We start from the raw sequence: 21,852 nt of genomic DNA, 5'->3' as shown, positions 1-21,852 counted from the left end.
TGCGTATCATATGCCCAGCCAGGGCCATTTTGTAGGGAAAAGATAGGACTCGGCGCATCCCTGTCCCTTGGGATTAGTGTGTGATGATGAGGCTTCTGTGACACAGGAAATAAGCATGTGTGGGGAGCTGAGCAGGAAGCTTGAGGAAGGGTAGGACCGTCTGCAGTGTCCTTGAGAGCAGGATGCGGTGACATTTCTGCTCTGTGGCTCCCAGTCTGGGACTCTTAGGCCTTGTACAGTACAGATAAAAGCCTTATGGGGTGGGCACTGACACTTACACACTGCCTGCCATCTGCTGCTGCCTATATATATTTATTTATACACCTGATTGGTACTTGGAATTTATCCATATTTTGCACATCCTCATATGTAATTGCTCATCAAATAAACTCAACATAAACCATCTAGCATATATTCTGCTGGAACCTGTGTCTCTTGCAAAATATGTGACATCTTGGTGTCTAAGGGGCTGGTTTACTAACTGAACTAATGCAGTAACCCATAGCAACCAGTCAGCAACCTGCCTTTTATTGGTCTCTCCCATTTTAAGTAATTGGAGCAAATCCCCACACAGCTACGCTGGGTTACTGCATTTGTCCCAATTTTTATTTAGGATTCTTTCATTGTAAAGTTCTTGCCATTGGGCCTATACAGACTCAAGTGGGGGGAATCTGTCTGCTATCCAGCTATTATTATCAGTCATATCTATCATCTATCTATCATCTATCTATCTATCATCTATCTATCATCTATCTATCATCTATCGTCTATATCATCTTCATCTATCTATCTTTCTATCTATCTGTGGTCATGTCTTGGGCCTATACTCAAGTGGGAGGAATCCATTATCTGTCTGCTATCCAGCTATTATTATCAGTCATATCTATCTATCTATCTATCTATCTATCTATCTATCTATCTATCTATCTGCTATATCATATCTATCTATCTATCTATCTATCTATCTATCTATCTATCTATCTATCATCATCTATCTATCATCTATCTATCTGCTATATCATATCTATCTATCTATCTATCTATCTATCTATCTATCATCTATCTATCTGTGGTCATGTCTTATAATGGAAAGTATTAGGGCCTTTCTAATGTACTGTGTCAGTGGTGCCTTCTGGGATACCTTCTGTTCATAAGGAGAGGTTAATGTTTGAGGTCAGGCCCTGATTACCGTATTCACTTGTATCCTGCCTTCCTTTCACTAGCAGTTATTCTTACTAATCCTCATCTTCCTCTGTTCAGTAGAATAGTAAGGATTTAAATTCAAGGGCACACCTTGCTGTGTAAGCCTTCAGATGCTAGGACTGCCCTTGATGCATCATAACTGCCAGTTCAGCATCCCCATTCCTAGTCGGCCCTTAGTTACTGCTACCCAGATGCTGAGTTAAGCGCATCCCTAGAATATGAAGCTCTTCAGGCATGTGACCTCTGCTGCAACGCATGCGTCTGTGCTGTGTCACTTCCTCTGGGGAGGTCTGACCTTTCTGACAAATATAGATCTCATATTACCTAGGATTTCCCTGGGCTGCATATTATTATTATTAGAACAATAAATATGTGTATACATTATGTAAACTCTAATAAACAAAAAACTTGTATCAATTAGTATTTCTATGTAATTTCACTTTATAGTAAAATAAATATAACTGTATAGTAAATGTTCAATAATAGTAATACTATAGACAGGTTTATTCTGTAGCAGTAATAATGTGTCATTTTTTGTTTCATTGGTTTTAATGACTTAATGATTAAAACTGTGGTGTGAAAACGAGTTTTGTTTTTCTGGAGAGCTATAGGTTGGGACACAGGCACATGAGTGCCTTAAACTTTGTGATTTGTAGAATTCCAAAAAGACCCTGAAGTATCCCTTAGTGCAAATTTCCTTCAGCATCATAGACAGAGGAGTCTATCATACTGGAATATTTAGTGAGTGAATGTACCCAGCCTGATTTAATGTATTTAATATGTGGCAACTTTTAGTATTGATTTTCTATCCGGAAAAGTTAAACCGTTAATGGCCTGTGCAATGATGTCAATAGAGATCTTTTCTTGTAACTCTGTGCAAGTCACACAGTTGGAAAGGCAGTGTGTGCATTACTCTCTCATTTTGGACAAGGTGAAACCCCAGATAGAATGTCAGCTCACAGAAAATCCAAACATTTAGCTCTCTGTGGAAGTGACATGATATTAGAATGGGTTGATCTGCATAGCTGATTCAGCTACGTTTGTAGAGACTGGAGGAGGGCTCAGTCACTGGACTTTTAATTACAGGCTGATTACTAAAAGGTGAAAAAGAGCCCATCATAGATTGCCAGAAGGAAAGTTAACTGCTGTCTTCTCATTTGTATGGTATTTTTACAGGCATATTTTTCAAATGGTGAATTTTGAAATTATCCCTAAAATACCACACAAGGACCTGTTGAGGGGGATCTGTTTAATGTTTTGATAAATATAGTTTCAATACCAGCAGAAGCGTATTTATCAATGGATAAAGGCTAGAACTCAACATTTGATCAATTTGCTTCTAAAAATCCCATAGGAATGAATAGAACATGGGTGAGTTTTTATGTATTAAGCTCTAAATTCACATTTTGATAAATCTGCCCAATAATGTGCATTATTTGTAGCAATAAGAAATAGATCTTACTATATATTTTATAGTAGTGCTGATTGTTACCTGGCAGGAGTTAAATGTTCCTCTATGCTTTCTCTGCTGATACAACAAGCCTGTAAATAGCAACCAGTCCTGGCATGCACATAAACAGTAAAATGCAATATTAAATCATTTATATATACTGTATATATATATATAATTTTCAGGAAGTTTTCAGTCAGTGTGTGTTACATAAGACTAACTCTAATGTGCTGGGCCTACCATACCTGTCATGCCAAAGTATTGCAAGAGGCACTGAGGCTACAGGAGCATCGAAATCGTTTAGTGCTAACAGGCAGTTTTACAAAGAGCATAAAGAAACATAATAGCAGAAGGAAGGCTGCAACACTTCCATGTTTCGTATTGTTTCTATAACATTCACAGTCAACACCTATCTTATGATTTTTGTTTAATGACCATCCTTTTAAAACTGCCCAGTAACCCTGGTAACCAAGTATGCAAACAGTATTTTTAACCTTTATAGGTGTGACTCCTGAGGTCTTAGGTTTGATTCCAACCAGGGCATTGCATACAAAGAGGTTATATGTTCTGCCTGTGCTTGTGGGTCTTCTCCATGTACAGGTATAGGACCCATTATCCAGAAAGCTCGGGACCAAGGGTATTCCGGATAAGGGGTTTTTCCTTAATTTGGATCTCCATACGTTAAGTCTATTAAAAAATCAATAAAACATGAATTAAACCCAATAGGATTGTTTTGCATCCAATAAGGATTATTTATATCTTAGTTGGGATCAGTTACAAGGTACTGTTTTATTACTACAGTGAAAAAGGAAATCAGTTTCAAAATTCTGAATTATTTGATTAAAATGGAGTCTATGGGAGATGGGCTTTCCATAATTCTGAGCTTTCTGGATCCCATACCTGTGCTCCGCTTTTCTGAGCAATGAGCCAATGTGATGCCTGAACCGATAGGAAAATAAAACCTGCATGATCGACAAATTGGTCAGGTACGCACATCAGGGGTCCCCATACAGAGGCAGAAAAGCTCTTGAATCGCTCTGAAGGACTCAAATCAGCAGCTCAAGTCTGCCTGTGTATGGCCACCTTGATTCTGTTCATATTACTACATAAACCCAGTATCAGCTCTCTGGTGTATCTATAAATCAACCTGGAGATTTTCTAAAAAGCAGAGTGAATTCTTGGCTGTTTAGCCCCTGCATAGAGTTGTTTGACCTGAATGTCTGTCTGTTTAGAACTGGTTGAAGGGAATGGAGGAGGCTAACTGGAATACAAAAGTTGTTTGAGGTGTTTCTCAGCCAGTAGTAGTCTGGTTACCATTATACAGCTGGTTGCGAAGCTCATGGAAGGATGTTAGATGTTACAGGGATGTGATAGGAGACTGTATCGTTTATTTATTAATAAATAAACCCTACAAGTGCAGTTGTGGCACAGTCATTGCACTAATCAGCATCACTTGTTGAGAGAAGTTGCATCTAAAACAGCCCCTTGCGCATATTGGCACGAAGTACCAATGGGCACTGACCACTGACAGTCGGTTCAGATGAATCACACGTAGAGCTCGCATGTAGTTTACTTGCACCTAAAGAATCATGCACAGATCTTTCATTTTGATGGCGAGTGCTGGAAATGATGATAATCCAATATCAAAGATTTTCAGAGCAGTTGTATCCAAAGCGCACAGGCAATTGTTAGATGTATCACTACATCTCATGCTGGAACTGTATAAAAAATAATACTGCATTGTGGGTAAAAAAACATGGAAACCTAATACCTAATTTGACAAAAAAAAACAAAAAAAATTAAAAAATTAAACAATCCTTAATGGATTGTCTTTCTACCATTGCTTATGCAGCTTATTTAGGATCAAGTATAGGGTACAATATTATTAATACAGAGAAAAGGGAAAAATAAGAACTATTAGTATAAAATGGACTCTGTGGAAGATGGCCTTCCTGTATTTTGGATTTTTCTGTAAAACAGTTTCTAGATAGAACCCATATAAATACATATATACATGTTCAAGTAGCCTCTTCTGTTAATATATGACTGTGAGTAGTAAGCACCCAAATGCATCATGCTAAGTCTAATGTAACACTTGTCCCCTGTTCCCTAAAACAGTTTTGTGCAACCGGAGTCCGAGGAGCCGTAACCAAAAAGTGGACGAGTCTGGTTTGCACTATGTTACTGGCACGGAGTGCTATGCTGCCCTGCTGATTTGTGCTACAATTTGTTTACTGTAGTGAGGTGGCAGTTCAGTTATAACCAGTTTCAAGCTACTGCTTTGTCGCAGACTCTCATATACATGTAGAACATTGGGTGGTGGCATTGATGCAAGGTTATTCTGACTGTAACCCATTGTGTTATGGTGACATCTAACATGTACAATCCTTGTGACCTTGCAAAGGTCACTTTATTTCCCTTTGTCTCTTTGTACCAGAATGGCTCCATTGATTGCTGATATGTTCCATGCTAGACCAGGATTCTAATTTTAGTGGTTTTTAAAACCACAAATAAACTCATTTTCTCTAGAATCACAAATGCCAAGTGATTTATTAAAACAGCCTTTTAAAAAAAAGCACAAGTAAACAAAAAACACAGAAAAAATTCAAAATTTTTGTGAAAGAGTCAAAAAAACCCCAGAAACTTCTAAATCCACAAAGCAAAGAAAGTTTAGCCATTTGACAGCTGCCATTGACTTCTAAATGACCTTGATAGCTTGGCATATTTTTACTTTCAGATCTGTTGCATAATAAATGCTGAAAAAATCTAATTTCCTCCACTTAAAATTTGTATTATTTCACAAATAAATACAAATCGTGAAAAAGAAACACAACGTTAAGTAAATGGGCCCCTAAGTGTTACCAGATGCTTTTAATATTCATAAACATTGATAAATATGCCCCAAAAATCCCACAGAAGTGCAGTGAAATTTCCTACTAGCAATATTTTTTTTGCTCTATTTCATCTTTTATAAATATGGCCAATAATTGATCAAAATACTCCACCATTGCAGTTATTAGTAAGAAAAGCCATGTTGTTTTCACAGTTTAGATTTATATTTTGGCACTTCACATAAATTTCACATTCCAATAAGAACAAGTGCACTAGAAAAAATGAGGAGGTGACATTGCATAACACACAAGCGTGCAACATCCACAGACATTGTAAAAATCCCGTAATGCATCAGTGTAATACCGAGTCAAACTAAATATAAGTGATGCAGTGAGCTGTAGACTGTGTATTTGTGTGTTAGTTTGTGATACTGTACGCTCATACATTATGTATACAGTAGCATAATGCAGACTTCACTGTACCTGCAGCTGCTTGGCTGGGATCATTGAGAAGAAGACTACACGCATACAATTATAAGAAGTTTGAGGTTGATTGTAGTTTTATAGAAGATCTAACATTTACTTAAGGATTTTTAGGCTTGGGCAGGAGTGTACATGAATATGATTTTAAAGATAACATAAAGAAGTCATGGCTGCTTGTCCTACTGAGTACAGAAAGGATGTTCCTGTGTAGAGAGAGAGTAGGGATTTCCTTTGAAACATAGTTACCATTGTTTGTCACCATTTGGCTCCTGACACATTCTTACTGGTGCTATTCATTTTATCTACCAGAGGAAACAGTATGGTAGTTCTTATTAACTATTAAATAAATATATGTTAATGCATAAGGATCACTATATAGACAATCTTCATTTCTAAGCATGCACTAATTACACATTTTCAAAGGTTTGTAAATGTAATGGCTACAGAAAGCACTCTCTGCACTACTGGTTCTGACTCCTAAAACAATGCTGCTAGGCAGTTGACCACTCAAAATGTTGAAGTTACATTTCTTGCAAAGTTAGTTACAGGTAGATTGCCAGGTTGGGTTGGGTGTGGGCAGGTTATGGTCGAGTGAGGGCTGACTTTTTGTTGACCCACACATAACTGTTGGAGGGCTCATTAAAACAATAGCAGACTATGGTTCTCATTTAAAATATTTCTAATCACCACAAATAGATCTGCAACTAGGTCATTTCAGACTGAATTGTACCATATGTGGGTGCATTATACCCTTTATAATAACATTAGTGCAATGAATAGAGCTTGTGCCGAACATACTTTTTGTCTATACGTATGCTTTTTTATTTTCTGCATTCAACAGAGCAACATATAAAAGTAAAAGTGAAGTCACATTCTGCTTCCGGTCCATATAAGCACTACCAATACAATCCCCCTATAACCAAACCCTTTCCTTCTCAAATCCACAGCCTTTGTTAGTAATTTTACAGTGAGCTTCTCAGTGGATTGCTGCTTTTGATTGTGCTTTTGTGAATAGGAAGTAGAATGTGGCATTACTTTCAATTTCAGATTTTGTGCAAGAAAGTAAGAGAGAACAAAAAGAAACATTTTTTAATTAAAACATTGTGCACAAAACATGTTCAGGTCAAGCCCTATTCATTCAGCCAGTGTTAAAAAGGGGGGTACACTGGCCCACTAGAGCTGAAAGCTGCAAATATTAAACTTGTTAGGTTAGTGACTTCATCAAGTACCTTTATTTATTAGACAGTCAGAGTTAGGATGAAACTGCACTTCAATCATTTCATGAAATCCATGGATCAGATTAGTGCAGGCTGGCCATCCAATGAATTATGTAGGCAATTGGCTGGGCCATAAAGCAGCCACATATTTGAAAATTGGCCAGTTTGTGTTCGGCTGCATTCTGCAAATGGTACAACTTCCTCTCATCATGACTGTGCATTGCCAAAGTAGTTCTCTGCAGGCTATAGATAACTTCTGGACAAGATATAATACCCAGGGAGTAGGTTGGTGGTTGAAGCTAAACAGGTTGTTTATTCTAGAATCCAGAACACAGAATCCAGAATACCTACAAACCAATAACACAGAACACACATTCCACATTCCACAACAGTCCCAGCACAGATTACTGCCTAGATCAGTGATCTCCAGTCTGTGACTTTGCTGGAACACCAATGTCTAGGCTAGCATTAGGACTGTGAGAGTTGTAGTTCAGTAACAGTTAAGCTCACAGCTTTCCACTTCTCTAGTACTCCTCAACCTCATTTGTACCTTGTTCCTCCCGAAAATGTGATTAATTTTCTTTTGTACTAATTCCAGACTGCATTTTCTGGGATTACTATTGTTTCCAGGAGTCGGCTGTGCTGGAGTTTGCTACTTCCAGTTTTACTGCATTTTTTGGCTTTCTTTATAGTTGTCACCAGTGTCATATTACTGTGTAACCAAAAGAGTAAAACCAGGTTTGAAATCACCCAGCATTTTACCTCTGATTCTTAGCAACATTTCTTTTTGGTGTAAAAAAAAATCAATAAGGAAACACTGATCGAACACTGACCGAACTAATATTTTTATTACCATAAGCATTTGCTTTCACATGGGATGTAAACCCCAAAATAAAATGTTACATAATAGAAAGAAAATACTATTTTTATTTTTAAAGTTATTTGTAAATGTAACGCAAATCAGTATTTGTCTGTCCCTTGCTGCACTGTGTAGTGCTTTTTGATACAATTTAGCAAAAATCCATGTTTTCTCACAGGTCTGGTAATCAGCTAGCTTTTGCTACATTGTTTAAAAAATCAGAATGATCAGGGAGGAGAATAGAAAGGGATAGATGGACAACTTCTAGGTGCAGTTATATATACAATAAACCTTAACACCATTAAAATGTGTAATTAATGTATCTGAATCTGAATGTGAAAGTTTCTAAAGGTTACAGTTTACATACCCTTTAACCCCCAGTTAACTTGACAAATCACTAATTGGTTTTCTGGATACATAGTACACATGAAAAATACAATCGGTTTGCCTTTAGCCACCGTATGTACCCACCCCCTCCAGCAGTAACATGTCCTAATGAGGAGTTTAGCAATGGTATTCATTAGTATTCAGTACAAGTCAGTATAATATGTACAATAGCCCTTTAAGATACACTGTAATGGATCTTTTTTGTGGTTTGTGAATTAACTACACTTTGTTTTGTAGCTCTACATGTAAACTGTGATGTAGTTTGTACTAGGCCTGTTTCGAATCCATTGCACATACTTTCTGTAGATTAGACAGGTACGGTCATGCTCTGCATAGCTTGGTAAATTCCTTTTTCCGGAAGCTTACCAGTTGCCAGTTTAACTCTAAATACATTTATAGTAGAATAGTTTACTTATCATTCTAGCAGCAAAAGAAATAGCAGTGTATCAGTGCATGTCAACATAGAGCCACAACACTAGCAGTAGGGGTGTTCTGACTGCAACTGAATTTACTAAAATAATGTTGACAGCTACCATAGTAGACCCTAAAATATTCTAATACAGTTTGCTACCGTACGTTTTTGAAAAATATAACAGAAAATTGTTATTGGTTTGCTAAAGTGGATCACATGGGAAGATCAATGAACTCTGGCTTTAAATTGGACCTGTCACCCAGACATGAAAAGCTGTATAATAAAAGTCCTTTTCAAATTAATCATGAAACCAAAATTCATCTTTATATTAACACATTCAAACCCATTGTAAAGGCATTTAAAAATCCCAGCTGTCAATCATATACTGCCTGCCCCGCTTCTATAGGCATAGAGGTGGGGCAGACAATTACTTAAACTTTCCATACAGCACTCACATTCCCCCTACCTTCTCACCATCTAATTGTGTAGCCAGTGCATGGGCAAGGGCCTAAGGTCCCCCATTCTAGCACATACACAAGATTTTGGGGTGATACAAAGCTTGCCCACAAAATGGCAGCTGCCTGCTGGCTGTGATTGTATATTCCCATGACTGAAGGAAACAATATTTATATCATTTATATAGTATGTGAAGTTAATTTTGCTTAACAAGAACAATTGAAAAGAAATTGGAAACATTTCTTAGCGTGACAGATCCCACTTTAAGCATTATTTATTACAGTTTTGCAAAGATATAGGTTGGGTTCCCTCCCCACCATCAGTCATACAAAATGTTTTTATTGGGTTGTGTAGGTCCAGCTTACACTAGCTTTGTCTTTTGGTTGCTAGGATCCTTTATAGCAGCATCCAGATAGAAATTGCAAATTGGAGCCATCGGAAACACATTGTGCACAATCACAGATAGAAGTTTAAAGTTTTATGTACATGAGCAGGTCCAGAGGGCAGAGGCACCCTAAGGGCTGGGGGGGACCAGGGGCAAATCCTGAACCTGGGCCAATCCTGAACCTGGGCCCACCCAGCCCTAGTTATACCACTGTTCAATAATAGTCAAGCAGTTTTCGGTTGACATATCTATGATGAGATTTCAATTCCCCCTCAGATACATATGACTCCCTACATAAATATTTTACTAAACCATTGATGGCTTCTGCTCTTGATGGGATAGAGGGAGTACATCTGGAGGACTGCAGGCTGCTATAGAATACATTTGTAACCTGCATTGTGTTTACCAGTCTCATCCATGTGTATAGGCACATTGGCTTTCCTGGCTAATGTTTCCTATAGGCTCCCAGCATGCCTCAGTTCTGCTTGTTTTACAACAACAGAGAAAAAACTTTTCTAATGTTTATTTTAATGACATTTTTTATGACATTTTCCCAATTTGTGAGAGTTTGTGCAGATGCAGAATATGTATATCTAAAGTTTATATAGCATTTCAGAAATGTATAACACAGTTACTGTAGTTACTAGACAAATGCGTGTACTGGAATTTTACAGTTAAAATTTCAGTACAAATCAGGGTATAATTAGTGGTTATTAGACACTGTCATTGAAATTAAGCAACTGTATTTGTGTTGCAAGCTTTGTATAAGGTTTATTGCAGTCTTTTAACAAGTTACTCAAAATAACTTGATTGAAAGTGTTATAAATACAGAATATAGAAAACAGTAATTGAAGGGCCGGCAGTATTGGCAACCCCTGCTATAGCTGCATCTTCTGTTGTGCTAGGCTGGACATGATTATAAGGGGCTCATTTGCTCTAATAGTTTTATCAGTCTGACTAAAGCTGGCCATACACGTGGCGATCTCACGATGTTTCGTACGACCGTCGGTCGCACGAAACATCGTCAGATCCGCCACACACCATTCAGGGCTGAATCGGCAGGTAAGGAGGTAGAAACAATAGGATTTCTACCTCCTTCTGCCGATTCAGCTCTGAAGGGAGAATTTTGGTCAGGCGCCTTCTATGGCGCCCGATCAAAATTTTCTAACTTGGCCGATCGGCGAGCCGACCGATTTCAGCAGCTTCCTGCGATATCGGTCGGCTCGCTGACATGCCATACACGCACCGATTATCGTACGAAACGAGGTTTCGTACGATAATATCGGTGCGTGTATGGCCACCTTTAGCTTGATCGTGGTCTATTGGCAACATCTTTACACTGATAGCATACAGAAAATATGAATTTGGACACCACTGTAATTTTACACAAATTCCATCAAATCTTTATAAAAAATAATTCATTTACATTATAAGGCTCTCTTTAATTAAAATAAAATATAAACCTTCCATGGCTGCTAAACACTCACTGCCCAAATGAAGACTACAACTCATTCTCCAGTTAAACCATGATAGAGCTGTAGTCCAGTAATCATAGAGATTTATTCTTAAAGCAACTCATTGCATCACTGCATTATAAAACCATTTACATGTTCTCCATTGCTTGGATCATGCAGTGAAAATTCTACCTGTGTACCCCTGACTATCACTTCTTTGTTTCACATCATTACCACAAAGGCACTGTAAAGATATTTTTTTTTAGCTCTAAACAACAAAAAAACCCTATTTGCACCACTCTGCTCTTTGATTATAACATGATATTGGCAAGAAAACTGAAACAAGAAGATGACTTTTTGGAGTTGCTATTCTTGAATGGAATAAGACAAAAAGCCATAAGCCTTCCGACCAACCCCTGCAGTATGGGACCCATAGGTAAACAGTGGTTAAGGGAAGGACAAGGAGGTACAGGAATAGGACCCCTTATCCAGAATGCTCGGGACCAAGGGCATTCCAGATAAGGGGTCTTTCCGTAATTTGGATCTCCGTACCTTAACTAAGGTATCATACCTCTACTAAAATTAATAAAACATTAATTAAACCCAATAGGATTGTTATGCTTCCAGTAAGGAGTATTTATATGTTTGTTAGGATAAAGTACAAGGTACTGTTTTATTATTACAGAGAAAAAGAAAATCAGTTTTAAAATTCTGAATTATTTTATTAAAATGGAGTCTATGGGAGACGGGCTTTCCATAATTTGGAGCTTTCTAGATAACGGGTTTCCAGATAAGGCATCCCATACCTGTATTAAAAAACAAAACAGGAAAGGGTTTTAAAACTCATAAATACATTATAAAACAGCCACATTCATCTATAATTAACATAATACACAGATATATTTGTAGAAACATCCATATACACAGATACATATTTATAAAAATGTGCTCCATCCTTGTAGGCTGGGCTAAGCAATTAATTTAATACAGAGTAGAACTGCTACAGAAATAGCACCACACCAATACATTTATGAGTAACTTATTTATTAGTAACTAAACACCATCTTGAACTGACTAATAATATAGCGAAGTTTGTTATCTCAATGGTTTGTCCTAAAGTCTCAGAATCCGGCCTCAGCATGACTTGCACATTCAATAACTGCAGCTCGCTTGACATAACGCTCCTTTTTATAACACTGCCTCCCCATTTGTAACATTTTTGCCAAATAAAGTACTGTTTACCTTAAAGAAGAATATAAAAGAACATTTAAAAATATGTCACTACTTTCTGTCATGTAATTTGTCTCATATGTTAAAATTCCATATTATGTATGGATGAATATCTACCACTGTAGCTCAATACTACTGTTTCTGTTCAGGAAAACTATACATGACAACTTGGCCAACAGAACATTTTTATACTCTCAATTGACTATTTTAAACTGCATGTTCATATGAGTAAATATCACCCTTTTTACTTTTTTTCCCTTGAGCTACCATTTTGTGATTACTTCAAAGTTCACCTGTCAGGAAATACTGCAGCTCTCACTGTAACAGGAAGAAGTGTGGCAGAAAAAGACAAAGCTTTGTCCATTCTATGGAAGATTAAGCCTAGCCTGTGTTCAGTGCCTCATAAAAGGCAGAGGGATGGATTTTAATATGCTTTATTTATAGAAAATAATGTTTTTATTATGAGCTTTTATTTTTATGCAGACATGCAATGTGAGGGGTGTGGTTAGAAAAGAATCATATCGCTTTATGTAAATTGCTCACTGTTTGTACTTCCGTAAAGGTTCTGGAAAGCGTGTTGTCTTACCTTCGCCTGTCTAGCTTATAGTTCCCTTCTCCCAAGTAGAGTTTTAAACCTTACGATTTGGGAACCTCTGCCCTGTGGAGATGTATGGGCAGCATAGAGTCCACTCAACAAAAAGGCCTCACCAAAAGGCTCCACAAGAGAGGCATGCCTCAGTATTTAATTGTTGGATATAATGTCAAAGTGATATATTCAAATGCTGGCTGTAGACTTTTTATAAATGAAATCACATTTTACTTGGCTATAGGTAATTTATCTATTTATTTCCTTCTTCCATCTTCAGATTGATAAATATTTGTACTCTATGCGCCTCTCCGATGAAACCTTACTGGATATTATGGGGAGGTTCCGAGCAGAAATGGCAAATGGTCTTTCAAGGGACACAAATCCCACAGCAATTATCAAGATGCTGCCAACATTTGTAAGATCAATTCCTGATGGAACAGGTATGTTGATAAAGGAAGTATGGCAAGTGTTTGTTTGACTGAATAACACAGCATGAATCATTTGCTGTTACTGATCAAATCATAATTTGAGCCATTTGTGCCTATGCAACAAGCACAGTGCACAGGTTGAGGTGCACTTGGGGACAAAGGAGCCCTGAATTAGGTTGCCATTATATAGAGGGCACACTGCGCCATAGATGCTTGATCTTGTGTGTAGGGAATAGTGAAAATGTAAAGAGCATGCAGGTGCCCATGCCCCTCTCTCATGTCTCCTCTTGAATTGTTGGCACAGCTTTTTGGTCAAATGAATGGTACATTGGGGGTAAAAGTGTGACACATTGTACCATTCAGATAGTCCTAGTTTCTTTTTACAGAGAAAAGCAAATCAGTCAAGATGAATTTCCTGATTATACAGTACATCATAGGAAATGCGCTAAAGTAAATCCCATTGCTGGATAACAGGTTTTTAAATTATAGACCCCATACCTTTACATGTGTATATATATATGTGTAGGTTTATAGGTCTCTAATAAGTACTAAAACTGTCTATTCTAGTATAGTGTAAAATCTATATAGCAAATATCTTGGTTTAGACTCATCCTTGCATTTTTCTGTTAAAAATAAATCCGAAACATTTATTCTGTTAGTAATTTAAGCATTTATTTATTCACGTATCACAAAATAAAGAAATCATGCAGAATAGATTACCCCACTTTCGGCCTAGGTTATGGGCAGATTATAACTAAGCTGATTCATAGGAGAGATTAATCTTTTCATTTGGATGCTCTGTTAGCAATAGTTAGGATCAGGCAGACTTATGGCCAGGCAACCTTTCCTTTCTCATGTTGAGTATTGTATGTACATGTGTACATACTGAATTATTTCCTACCATTACCCTGCTGCCGCCAGCCTTACAGCTTCTTATGACAGTTTGTTGACAGAATCACATTCTAAATGTATCTTTGCAGTTCTTTAGGTACAATATATTCCTGTTGTATTCACTTAACCCTCCCCCGAAAGATTTTCCAGGTCTCCTCTTCTTCAGTACAGGAGTAAAACAGTATTTTTAAAACACAGTTATTAAATCACGGGTGTCCCATAGCACGCACACTTTGCCTTTTGTGCACAAAATTGTGGGTCTTCCGAGAGCCCCCCTTGCCGTTTTATAGTTATGTCACTGGTTTATTGGATCTACTATCCTAATGACTATTCTCGTTTAAGCAAAACTACAATTAGATGTATAAATAAGCAGACTAGTTGGACCAGCTGGCTATGCACTGGTATCAAATTCTAGGTTGCTCTTTTGCCACATTAGAATTTCACAAAAGAGAATTTTCTATCTTTGCTTTCTTTGTCTCTAGCCACAAGTGAAGCATTAAGGTCAGTCTGATCAAATTGCAGAGAAGAACATCATGTCTCTGACCTTCAAATCCCCTCTCCACCTTGCGTGTATGGAAAGGATACACCAATTCCATACCCAAACCATGAGACAAACTATTAGGTCATGTTTAGTTACTTTAGTGCTGATACCAACAGTTTTAAAAATATACCCCAATCTCAATACATGACAGTTCAGCACCAAACGCTTGCCTTTGCTCTTGTTCGATGAGACAACTGATGTCCAAGACTTTTGCGATATCAGTTACCTTGTCAATCCACCATACAAGCACCGAATATTGTATGAAACCTTGTTTTGTATGATAATATCGGTGCGTGTATGGCTAGCTTTAAGCTGTGTTCTTGTAATTTGATGGTTGGTTGAAAAGTCAGATTCACCACAACAAGTTAAAATGAAGGAATATGAAATGCATTGCAGGCTCCACAAATTTTATTTTTAAGAGTCCAGGGACAAAACCCCTAGATGCAGATGCAAGGGGTGTAAGACCGGCCCCTAAGTGCTCATTCTTAAAATACTTGTGTCTGGGGGGCAGGATGTGCTCTGCACCTAGTACTAAGGACTCTGTTGTGGCCTGGGCCTGTCACCACTCACAAACTTCAGATCCAACCACCCTTTATGAATACAGTGCTGCCAAACACACGCAGATCTCTATTCATGGGGTGGTTGAGGGTCTATAAGAAGATAACTGCTACAGTATATTGAGATGCAGGGCAGGGCTCAAAATGCACTTTTCAAATAACCTGTTATTCTTTTATTCTGTTATTCTTTCTTAGTCCTGCACTTCATTGTTAAACATGTTTCTGTCATAGACCATTAAAAACTTTCATTTTTTATGTGATAGCTTTGATTATAGGTGAAATTGCTCTTTTTATGTTCCCAAGTCAATAATCACTCACAGGCTGAACTACAATGTTGGGCAGCAGATGCATAGGGAAGGGTCTGCCTGTGTAACTGGACAAATGAGTTCACTTGTGTGTAAAGAGATAGGAGAAAAGGTCACAGGACAGGACATTAGATTTTTTTCAGATCAGATGAAGAGCAGAGCTAATGAACTGCTAAACAAGTGCTAGGAATATCAATTAAGGGCAGTATTTGTTTGTAGCAAAGGTATTGATTTGGCAAATCCAGGAATTAAAAGGACCACATTCATGTGAATAATAGTATTAGTTTTATTTTCATGGATCTTTGAATGGGTGTGTGTGTTCTGTTGAATAGCTAGTTTTTTTTGAAAGCTTGAAGAACCACCCAAAGTGCCCTTAAACACAAGCATTTTTTTATTTGTCCACCTGTAGTTGGTGCAAATTTAGGCATTATACTGCTGGTCTGTGCTTGCATGCACCACAGGGACTACAGCCCCATGCTTGGGCTGCATTTCTTCCTGTGTACCAATGCGGTGGAACACACAGAATCATCTGCAGGGGGATGCAGGAACAAACACCTGTGTGTAAGGGCCCTAAATTTGTTGGACCCTAACGTTGGTTAATGTTGGCTACTGCTACACAAGCCTGATTCTTAGCCTGTGGATGAATGCATGATATGCATGCCTAAGCCTACCATTGTAATTGCACCCAGAGCCACTGGTGAGCTCGAGTGCAGGCACACAAAGCAGATTTTAGAATCAGCCTGGTGTGGCAGTAACCTTAAACTAATTTGGACGTATGTTCTTTGACTAATGGTGTACATTTGGAGTTCACATGAACATAGAATTCCATAATGAGATGCTCCCAGCCCACTTTGTACTAGATTTAGCGATTTAGTGAATGTGCTGTTGCCTGACAGGGGCAGATTTAAGCTGCCGATTCGGGCCCATTCGTAAGCTTATCTGCCCCTGTATGGGGCTGTCTGACTGGCCTCCCCAACTAATATCTGGCCTTAAAGGAACAGTAACACTAAAAAATAAAAATGTTTTAAAATAATTAAAATATAATGTACTGTTGCCCTGCACTGGTAAAAGTTGTCTGTTTGCTTCAGAAAGACTACTGTAGTTAATAGAAATTGCTGTTGTGTAGCCATGGGGCAGCCATTTAAATTAAAAAAAGGAGAAAAGGCACAGGTTACATAAGAAGATAACAGATAACTGTGTAGAATACAATGGGAATCTATGCTACTTATCTGTTATCTGCTTAGTAACCTGTGCCTTTTCTCCTTTTTTCAATTTAAATGGCTGCCCCCATGGCTACACAGCAGGGTATTTATATAAACTGTAGTAGTGTTTATAAAGCAAACACACAACTTTTACCAGTGCAGGGCAATAGTACATAATATATTAATTATTTTTATACACTTTAATTTTTTGGTGTTACTGTTCCTTTAAATCGGTCAGATGTTGATCAGACAGGCTTGATTTTTCTGTTGGATAAGGGTGCATCAATGAGCCGATGTTCATTGTATTCACTTCATTGTTATGCTAGGGCCAAACAATTACATTAGCATGATATTGGCCACCCATGGTGGGCAAATTGGGGGAAAGATTAGCTTGTTTGTCAACCTCGCCAACAAATTTTACCGTGTATGGCCATCTTAAGGGAGTAGAGTGGGAATGAACTCTAATGGTAGGGTTTTCATCAGGGCTAAAAGCAGTACGAAAAGGTAGCTGAGGAAGCAGTGGACTTCAATTTCTCAATAGCTGTGCATGTTACATATATTTATTTGCTAAGTCCCTTTTAACAAGAGTCAGGTTGCTTACCATAAAGGACGTGATTTCCCTGAAATACAGCAGAGACGTTTGATTAAATCCAGACCCTCTGACCTTTGTAAGTTGCCTTTTCTAGCCCGTGTCTCAGGTTGCTCTTTCTATATTTAGTCAGACCGCAATGACAGCTGATATTGCAGCCCGGGATAAGTACAAAGTGTTGACAAAATGAGAAGCACGTCATAGATTCTACCTTTTATTATTATCACATTTTATTCATATTAGCTATAGTATATTTACAATACTTTTAATTTTGGAAATCCAGTATTGTACAGTGACTTTACTTTAAGCTGTTCATAGCATTTTGCAGGTACAAGACCCTTCCCCATAAAGCACTCAGTACTAAACCTTAACCTTTAAATTAACAATTTTCAATTGGTCTTTATTCTTTTATTATTTATGGTTTTTTGAAGAAGACCAATTTAAAAAGTGCTAAGAATTGACAATTTTATTAGATACTACTGCTTTAAGTTTGCTGTCTCAGGAATAGTAAATTGACTAGGTTTACAAACATGGTTGCTAGAATTACTGTTGTAAGAGGGGTACTAGCCATGACTTACCACTTACACGTACATAATATTGTTTTTCGGGATTTAACAATAATATGGACCAGCGCATTTTATATTGTATACACCTTTCCCTGGTATACTTATTTATATGTCACAGATTTCTCAGCAGAGGAGTGACTGTTATAACATGTATTATTGAATAGGGTTCCTTACTTCCAGTTTAGCTTTGCATTGTGCAACTAATTGCTTAATAATGTATATTTATCTGTCAGGACTTGTTCTGTTTGGTAATAGCAGACATTTGAGTCTTTGGGTCCAGTGTAACTTTGTTATGTTGAGAAAACATAGTAATAAAATTGTAAAGAAAAAAAGTTGTTAGGGGCAACAGGTTTATAAAAAAAATATTATATGTGTTGATTTTTGTCTGTACTAATAAAGAGCTCTAAAATGCAGCAATGCCATTTCTTAAATAAGGGCTTTCATAATGGAAGCCTGTGGGGCGGATGTGGCCTTCAATGGGATTTTTATGCCCCCCCCCCCCAGTCTCCTTCAGGTTTCTGTAGACCACTTTATATGATATGGTCCATTTTATATTATCCAGCCTTTCCAAATACATAATGAGAAATAATCGGCCCACAAAATGTTCAAATGATTGTCCTGTTTATATTAGTTTGATTAACTTTTTCCCCCTGTAATAATGAAGTAGAAAGTTCTATAGTTCTATTTAATATTAATGATGTTAAATGAATTCCATGTTGGTGAAACATGATCCTGTTCTTGTTTTTATGTTTTTCTTTTAGCTTTAAGGCACAGTGTTCAAAATTACGGGTGGTCTAGGGTTGCCACAGTTCGATTTTCGAAGGCCTGTTCATTTAAATATTAAGATACTCGTCATGATTTTTTCTTTCAATATGACTCAGTTATCATCAAGCAGTTGTTTTATTATTACAGTAAGAAAAAGCTAATCAGTCAATCAATTGCATTTCTAAATTAGCATTCTGTATTTCAGCGCTTTCTGGATAACTGATTTCTGTATAAGCGATCCCATGCCACATTAAAGGGTTGGACTTACTCCTCTGGCAAAATATAAATAGTGATAGGCTTCCCACCCATGTGGTTTTGAACTGGACATCCCAGTTTTTCAAGGGGCTGTCCAGTTCAAAACTGTCTGTCCCTTTGAAAGTATTGAAAAAACTGGATAGCAATCTAGCCAGTTGAGTCTAAGTGATGAAATAACCCTGTCTGGCATGACTGTTGCCACCTCCTATGTCATCATACTTACCCCCCCCCCCCAGCATCACTGCCCCACCCCAAAACCATCTTTCCCGCCCTCTTTATTCAAGTTTAGCCACCGGCAAAGGTGGCAACCCTAGGATGGTCCCAACCAAGCATTGCAGATAATATATATAGGGAAGACAGACTGTTAAATGCAGACTGCAGTTTAAAGGGTACATTAACCTGTGAACTATTAGGCTAATGCCAGATAGGGCTGATTTTCCTGTGGCAGACAAACACATGCCAAAAATCAGCCCCTTCACTAGCATCGCTCTTTTCCTTTGTGTGTGCCCAGAGCAGGCACAAAAAGTGGATTTTGGGCATGGAAATGCACAAGTATGCAATTTGTAGCTGAAATCAGCCTGCTACTGGAGCCAGGCTGATGCAATGGCTCCAGTAGCAGGCGCAGGGAATGGCTAATGCCAGTGTAGGGGCTGATTCTCGGCCTGCGTTTATACAGCTTCTTCTAGCATTGGGCTTAGGGGCGTAAACTACATGTCATTTTTTCCATCAGACGCAACATGACTGTCTGATGCAAACATGACATGCTGCATCCACATCCAAAGCAAAATTGTCTCTTCCAGTGGGAGCAACTTTTTTTTATAATTGAAATAAATTGATTGTCACGTGTAGACATGGAAACAAAGCACTCTTATGTTATCTGATCTGATTTTACATTACAGCCTATTGAGATTTTGTAAGATCCGACCTGTTGCATGGTGTGTGCTGTTGCACGGAGAAGCAGAATAAACCTGTCCCACAAAATCTGATGAAAAAACGCTTGTGAAGTTGGCAAGATTTGCTGAAATCGCCTGCACAGCGTGTGCCATCCCACCAGCGACTTACATTTTCGCCGGTGGGATGGTAGTTCGGGGAGATTAGTCGCCCGTGACAAGGGAGATTTGTCGCAGGCGACTAATCTCCCCGTGTGCCAGAGCCCTAAGTGCAGTCAAGCCACATTGTGACTGCTTTCTCTGGATATGCAGCACATAAAATATATGCTAGATACAACATTTCTGTTATGTGTTATTTTGTATATAGTGTTTGTAGAAATTGGTTTGTAGAAATCAAGGTTGTAAAGTCCTGGACTGTGTTGTTATATTTGGTGGGAGAGGAGGATGATCTTTAATGTTTACTTTTGACATTACTGAGCATTTAATTAAAGTGCATCAATGGCCACAAAGTCTGAACATCTGTTCTGCTGTTTACTCAGAAATGAGCAGTAATTTGCAGTATCTGTATTGAGATAACAGTCAATTATAGGCGAGTTATCTGGAAGTAATGAAAGTCGTTTTACGCCTGTCACTGTGTAAGCAGGGCTTTTATTTGGATGCCTGTACATGTTCCCTGTTCATGCATTTATAGGAATGGGTGCATGTTCCAAAAGTGGCTCAATATAGATTTTTTTCTCTAAGCCGTATTGGCTGTACTATCTGAGTCATGTCCATTACAGTGTAGCAGCAATAACTTAAACCTTTCAGCCGGATTGAAAATGACCCTCAGAAAATATCAGCAGCTTTCTAGTTAAAATGCTGTGGGACTGAAGTGTAATCTGTATGACAACCCTAAATAAACAAGTGGGGTTGCCAACATGAGTAGTGAGTGAGTTATTTAGGGCCATGGAGAAATCAGTAAAAAATTTGTATTTATTGTCATTTTAAAAGATAACTAATGCTTAGCAAAGAAGTAGGGCAGAAATGTTGTACATTATGTTTTGAGCCTCTGTACCAGCCCGAGGCAACCACAGGCCATTAGCAGGAAGATCTGTGCCTCCAAAGATGCCCCCAGTAGCTCCCCATCTTATTTTCTATTGATTCATTGCACATACTCTGTACTGATGACTTTAGGGACCGACTCACAATATACTATATATATAGAATATAAATGTAAAAAAAACAGGCTAGTAATTAAATCAGATTCTTATTACATGATAGCTCCAAACCAGCACAATTAAACATCAGAATGTACTAATCAGCCCTGTAGCATTAGCTTAGATTACAGGTGATCCCTCATTTTCTGCTTGATGATGACCCCTAAGATTAGCTTTCTCTACAGCAGCCCAGAGCTCACTAAGCATGCCAGTGTCACTGCCACGTCAAACAGAATCCAAAATGGTGGCTATCTGTGCATAAATTTGAAGGCCTGTTATAGAGATGCTGAACCTGATGTATTAAACTTAGTTTATTATATACAGCATTTCTTTCCATGTTTGTTTTTAAGGGTTAGTTCTCTTTAACCCATAGATCCACTCGGGCTCATTTACTACACTGGGCAAATGAAATTCCATTTATCCATTTCATTATCCAGAGATATTGAACTGAACATTCCAATGCCTTTATTTAATTTAATCACTAGTGACTTTCTACTGCAGTATACCTCAACTTGGAGGATGTGGATTTTTCGGTAAAGCTTGTTCTTTTTAACAGAAAAGGGAGATTTCATTGCTCTGGATTTGGGTGGATCTCATTTCCGCATTTTGAGAGTGAAAGTTTCGCATGAGAAGAAGCAGACGGTTCAGATGGAGAGTGAGATCTATGACACACCAGAGGATATTATCCATGGCAGTGGTACCCGAGTAAGT

At 38.0% G+C, this 21,852-nt stretch overlaps 1 protein-coding gene across 2 annotated transcripts in view; it reads left to right on the top strand.

Annotated features, from left to right (window-relative positions):
• hk1 (hexokinase 1) overlaps positions 1-21,852 on the top strand; it is a 59,613-nt gene that overhangs the window by 10,393 nt on the left and 27,368 nt on the right. For both annotated transcript variants that reach the window (XM_031904752.1, NM_001102731.1), the window contains exons 2-3: positions 13,234-13,396; positions 21,698-21,846. In XM_031904752.1, coding sequence (XP_031760612.1) covers positions 13,234-13,396; positions 21,698-21,846 — 312 coding nt within the window. The remainder of the gene's footprint in view (positions 1-13,233; positions 13,397-21,697; positions 21,847-21,852) is intronic.

The sequence above is a fragment of the Xenopus tropicalis genome, chromosome 7 (assembly GCF_000004195.4).
Source record: "Xenopus tropicalis strain Nigerian chromosome 7, UCB_Xtro_10.0, whole genome shotgun sequence".
Taxonomy (NCBI): domain Eukaryota; kingdom Metazoa; phylum Chordata; class Amphibia; order Anura; family Pipidae; genus Xenopus; species Xenopus tropicalis.
The sequence above is the reverse complement of the archived record's forward strand: the minus strand, read 5'-3'. Positions and strand labels throughout refer to the sequence as shown.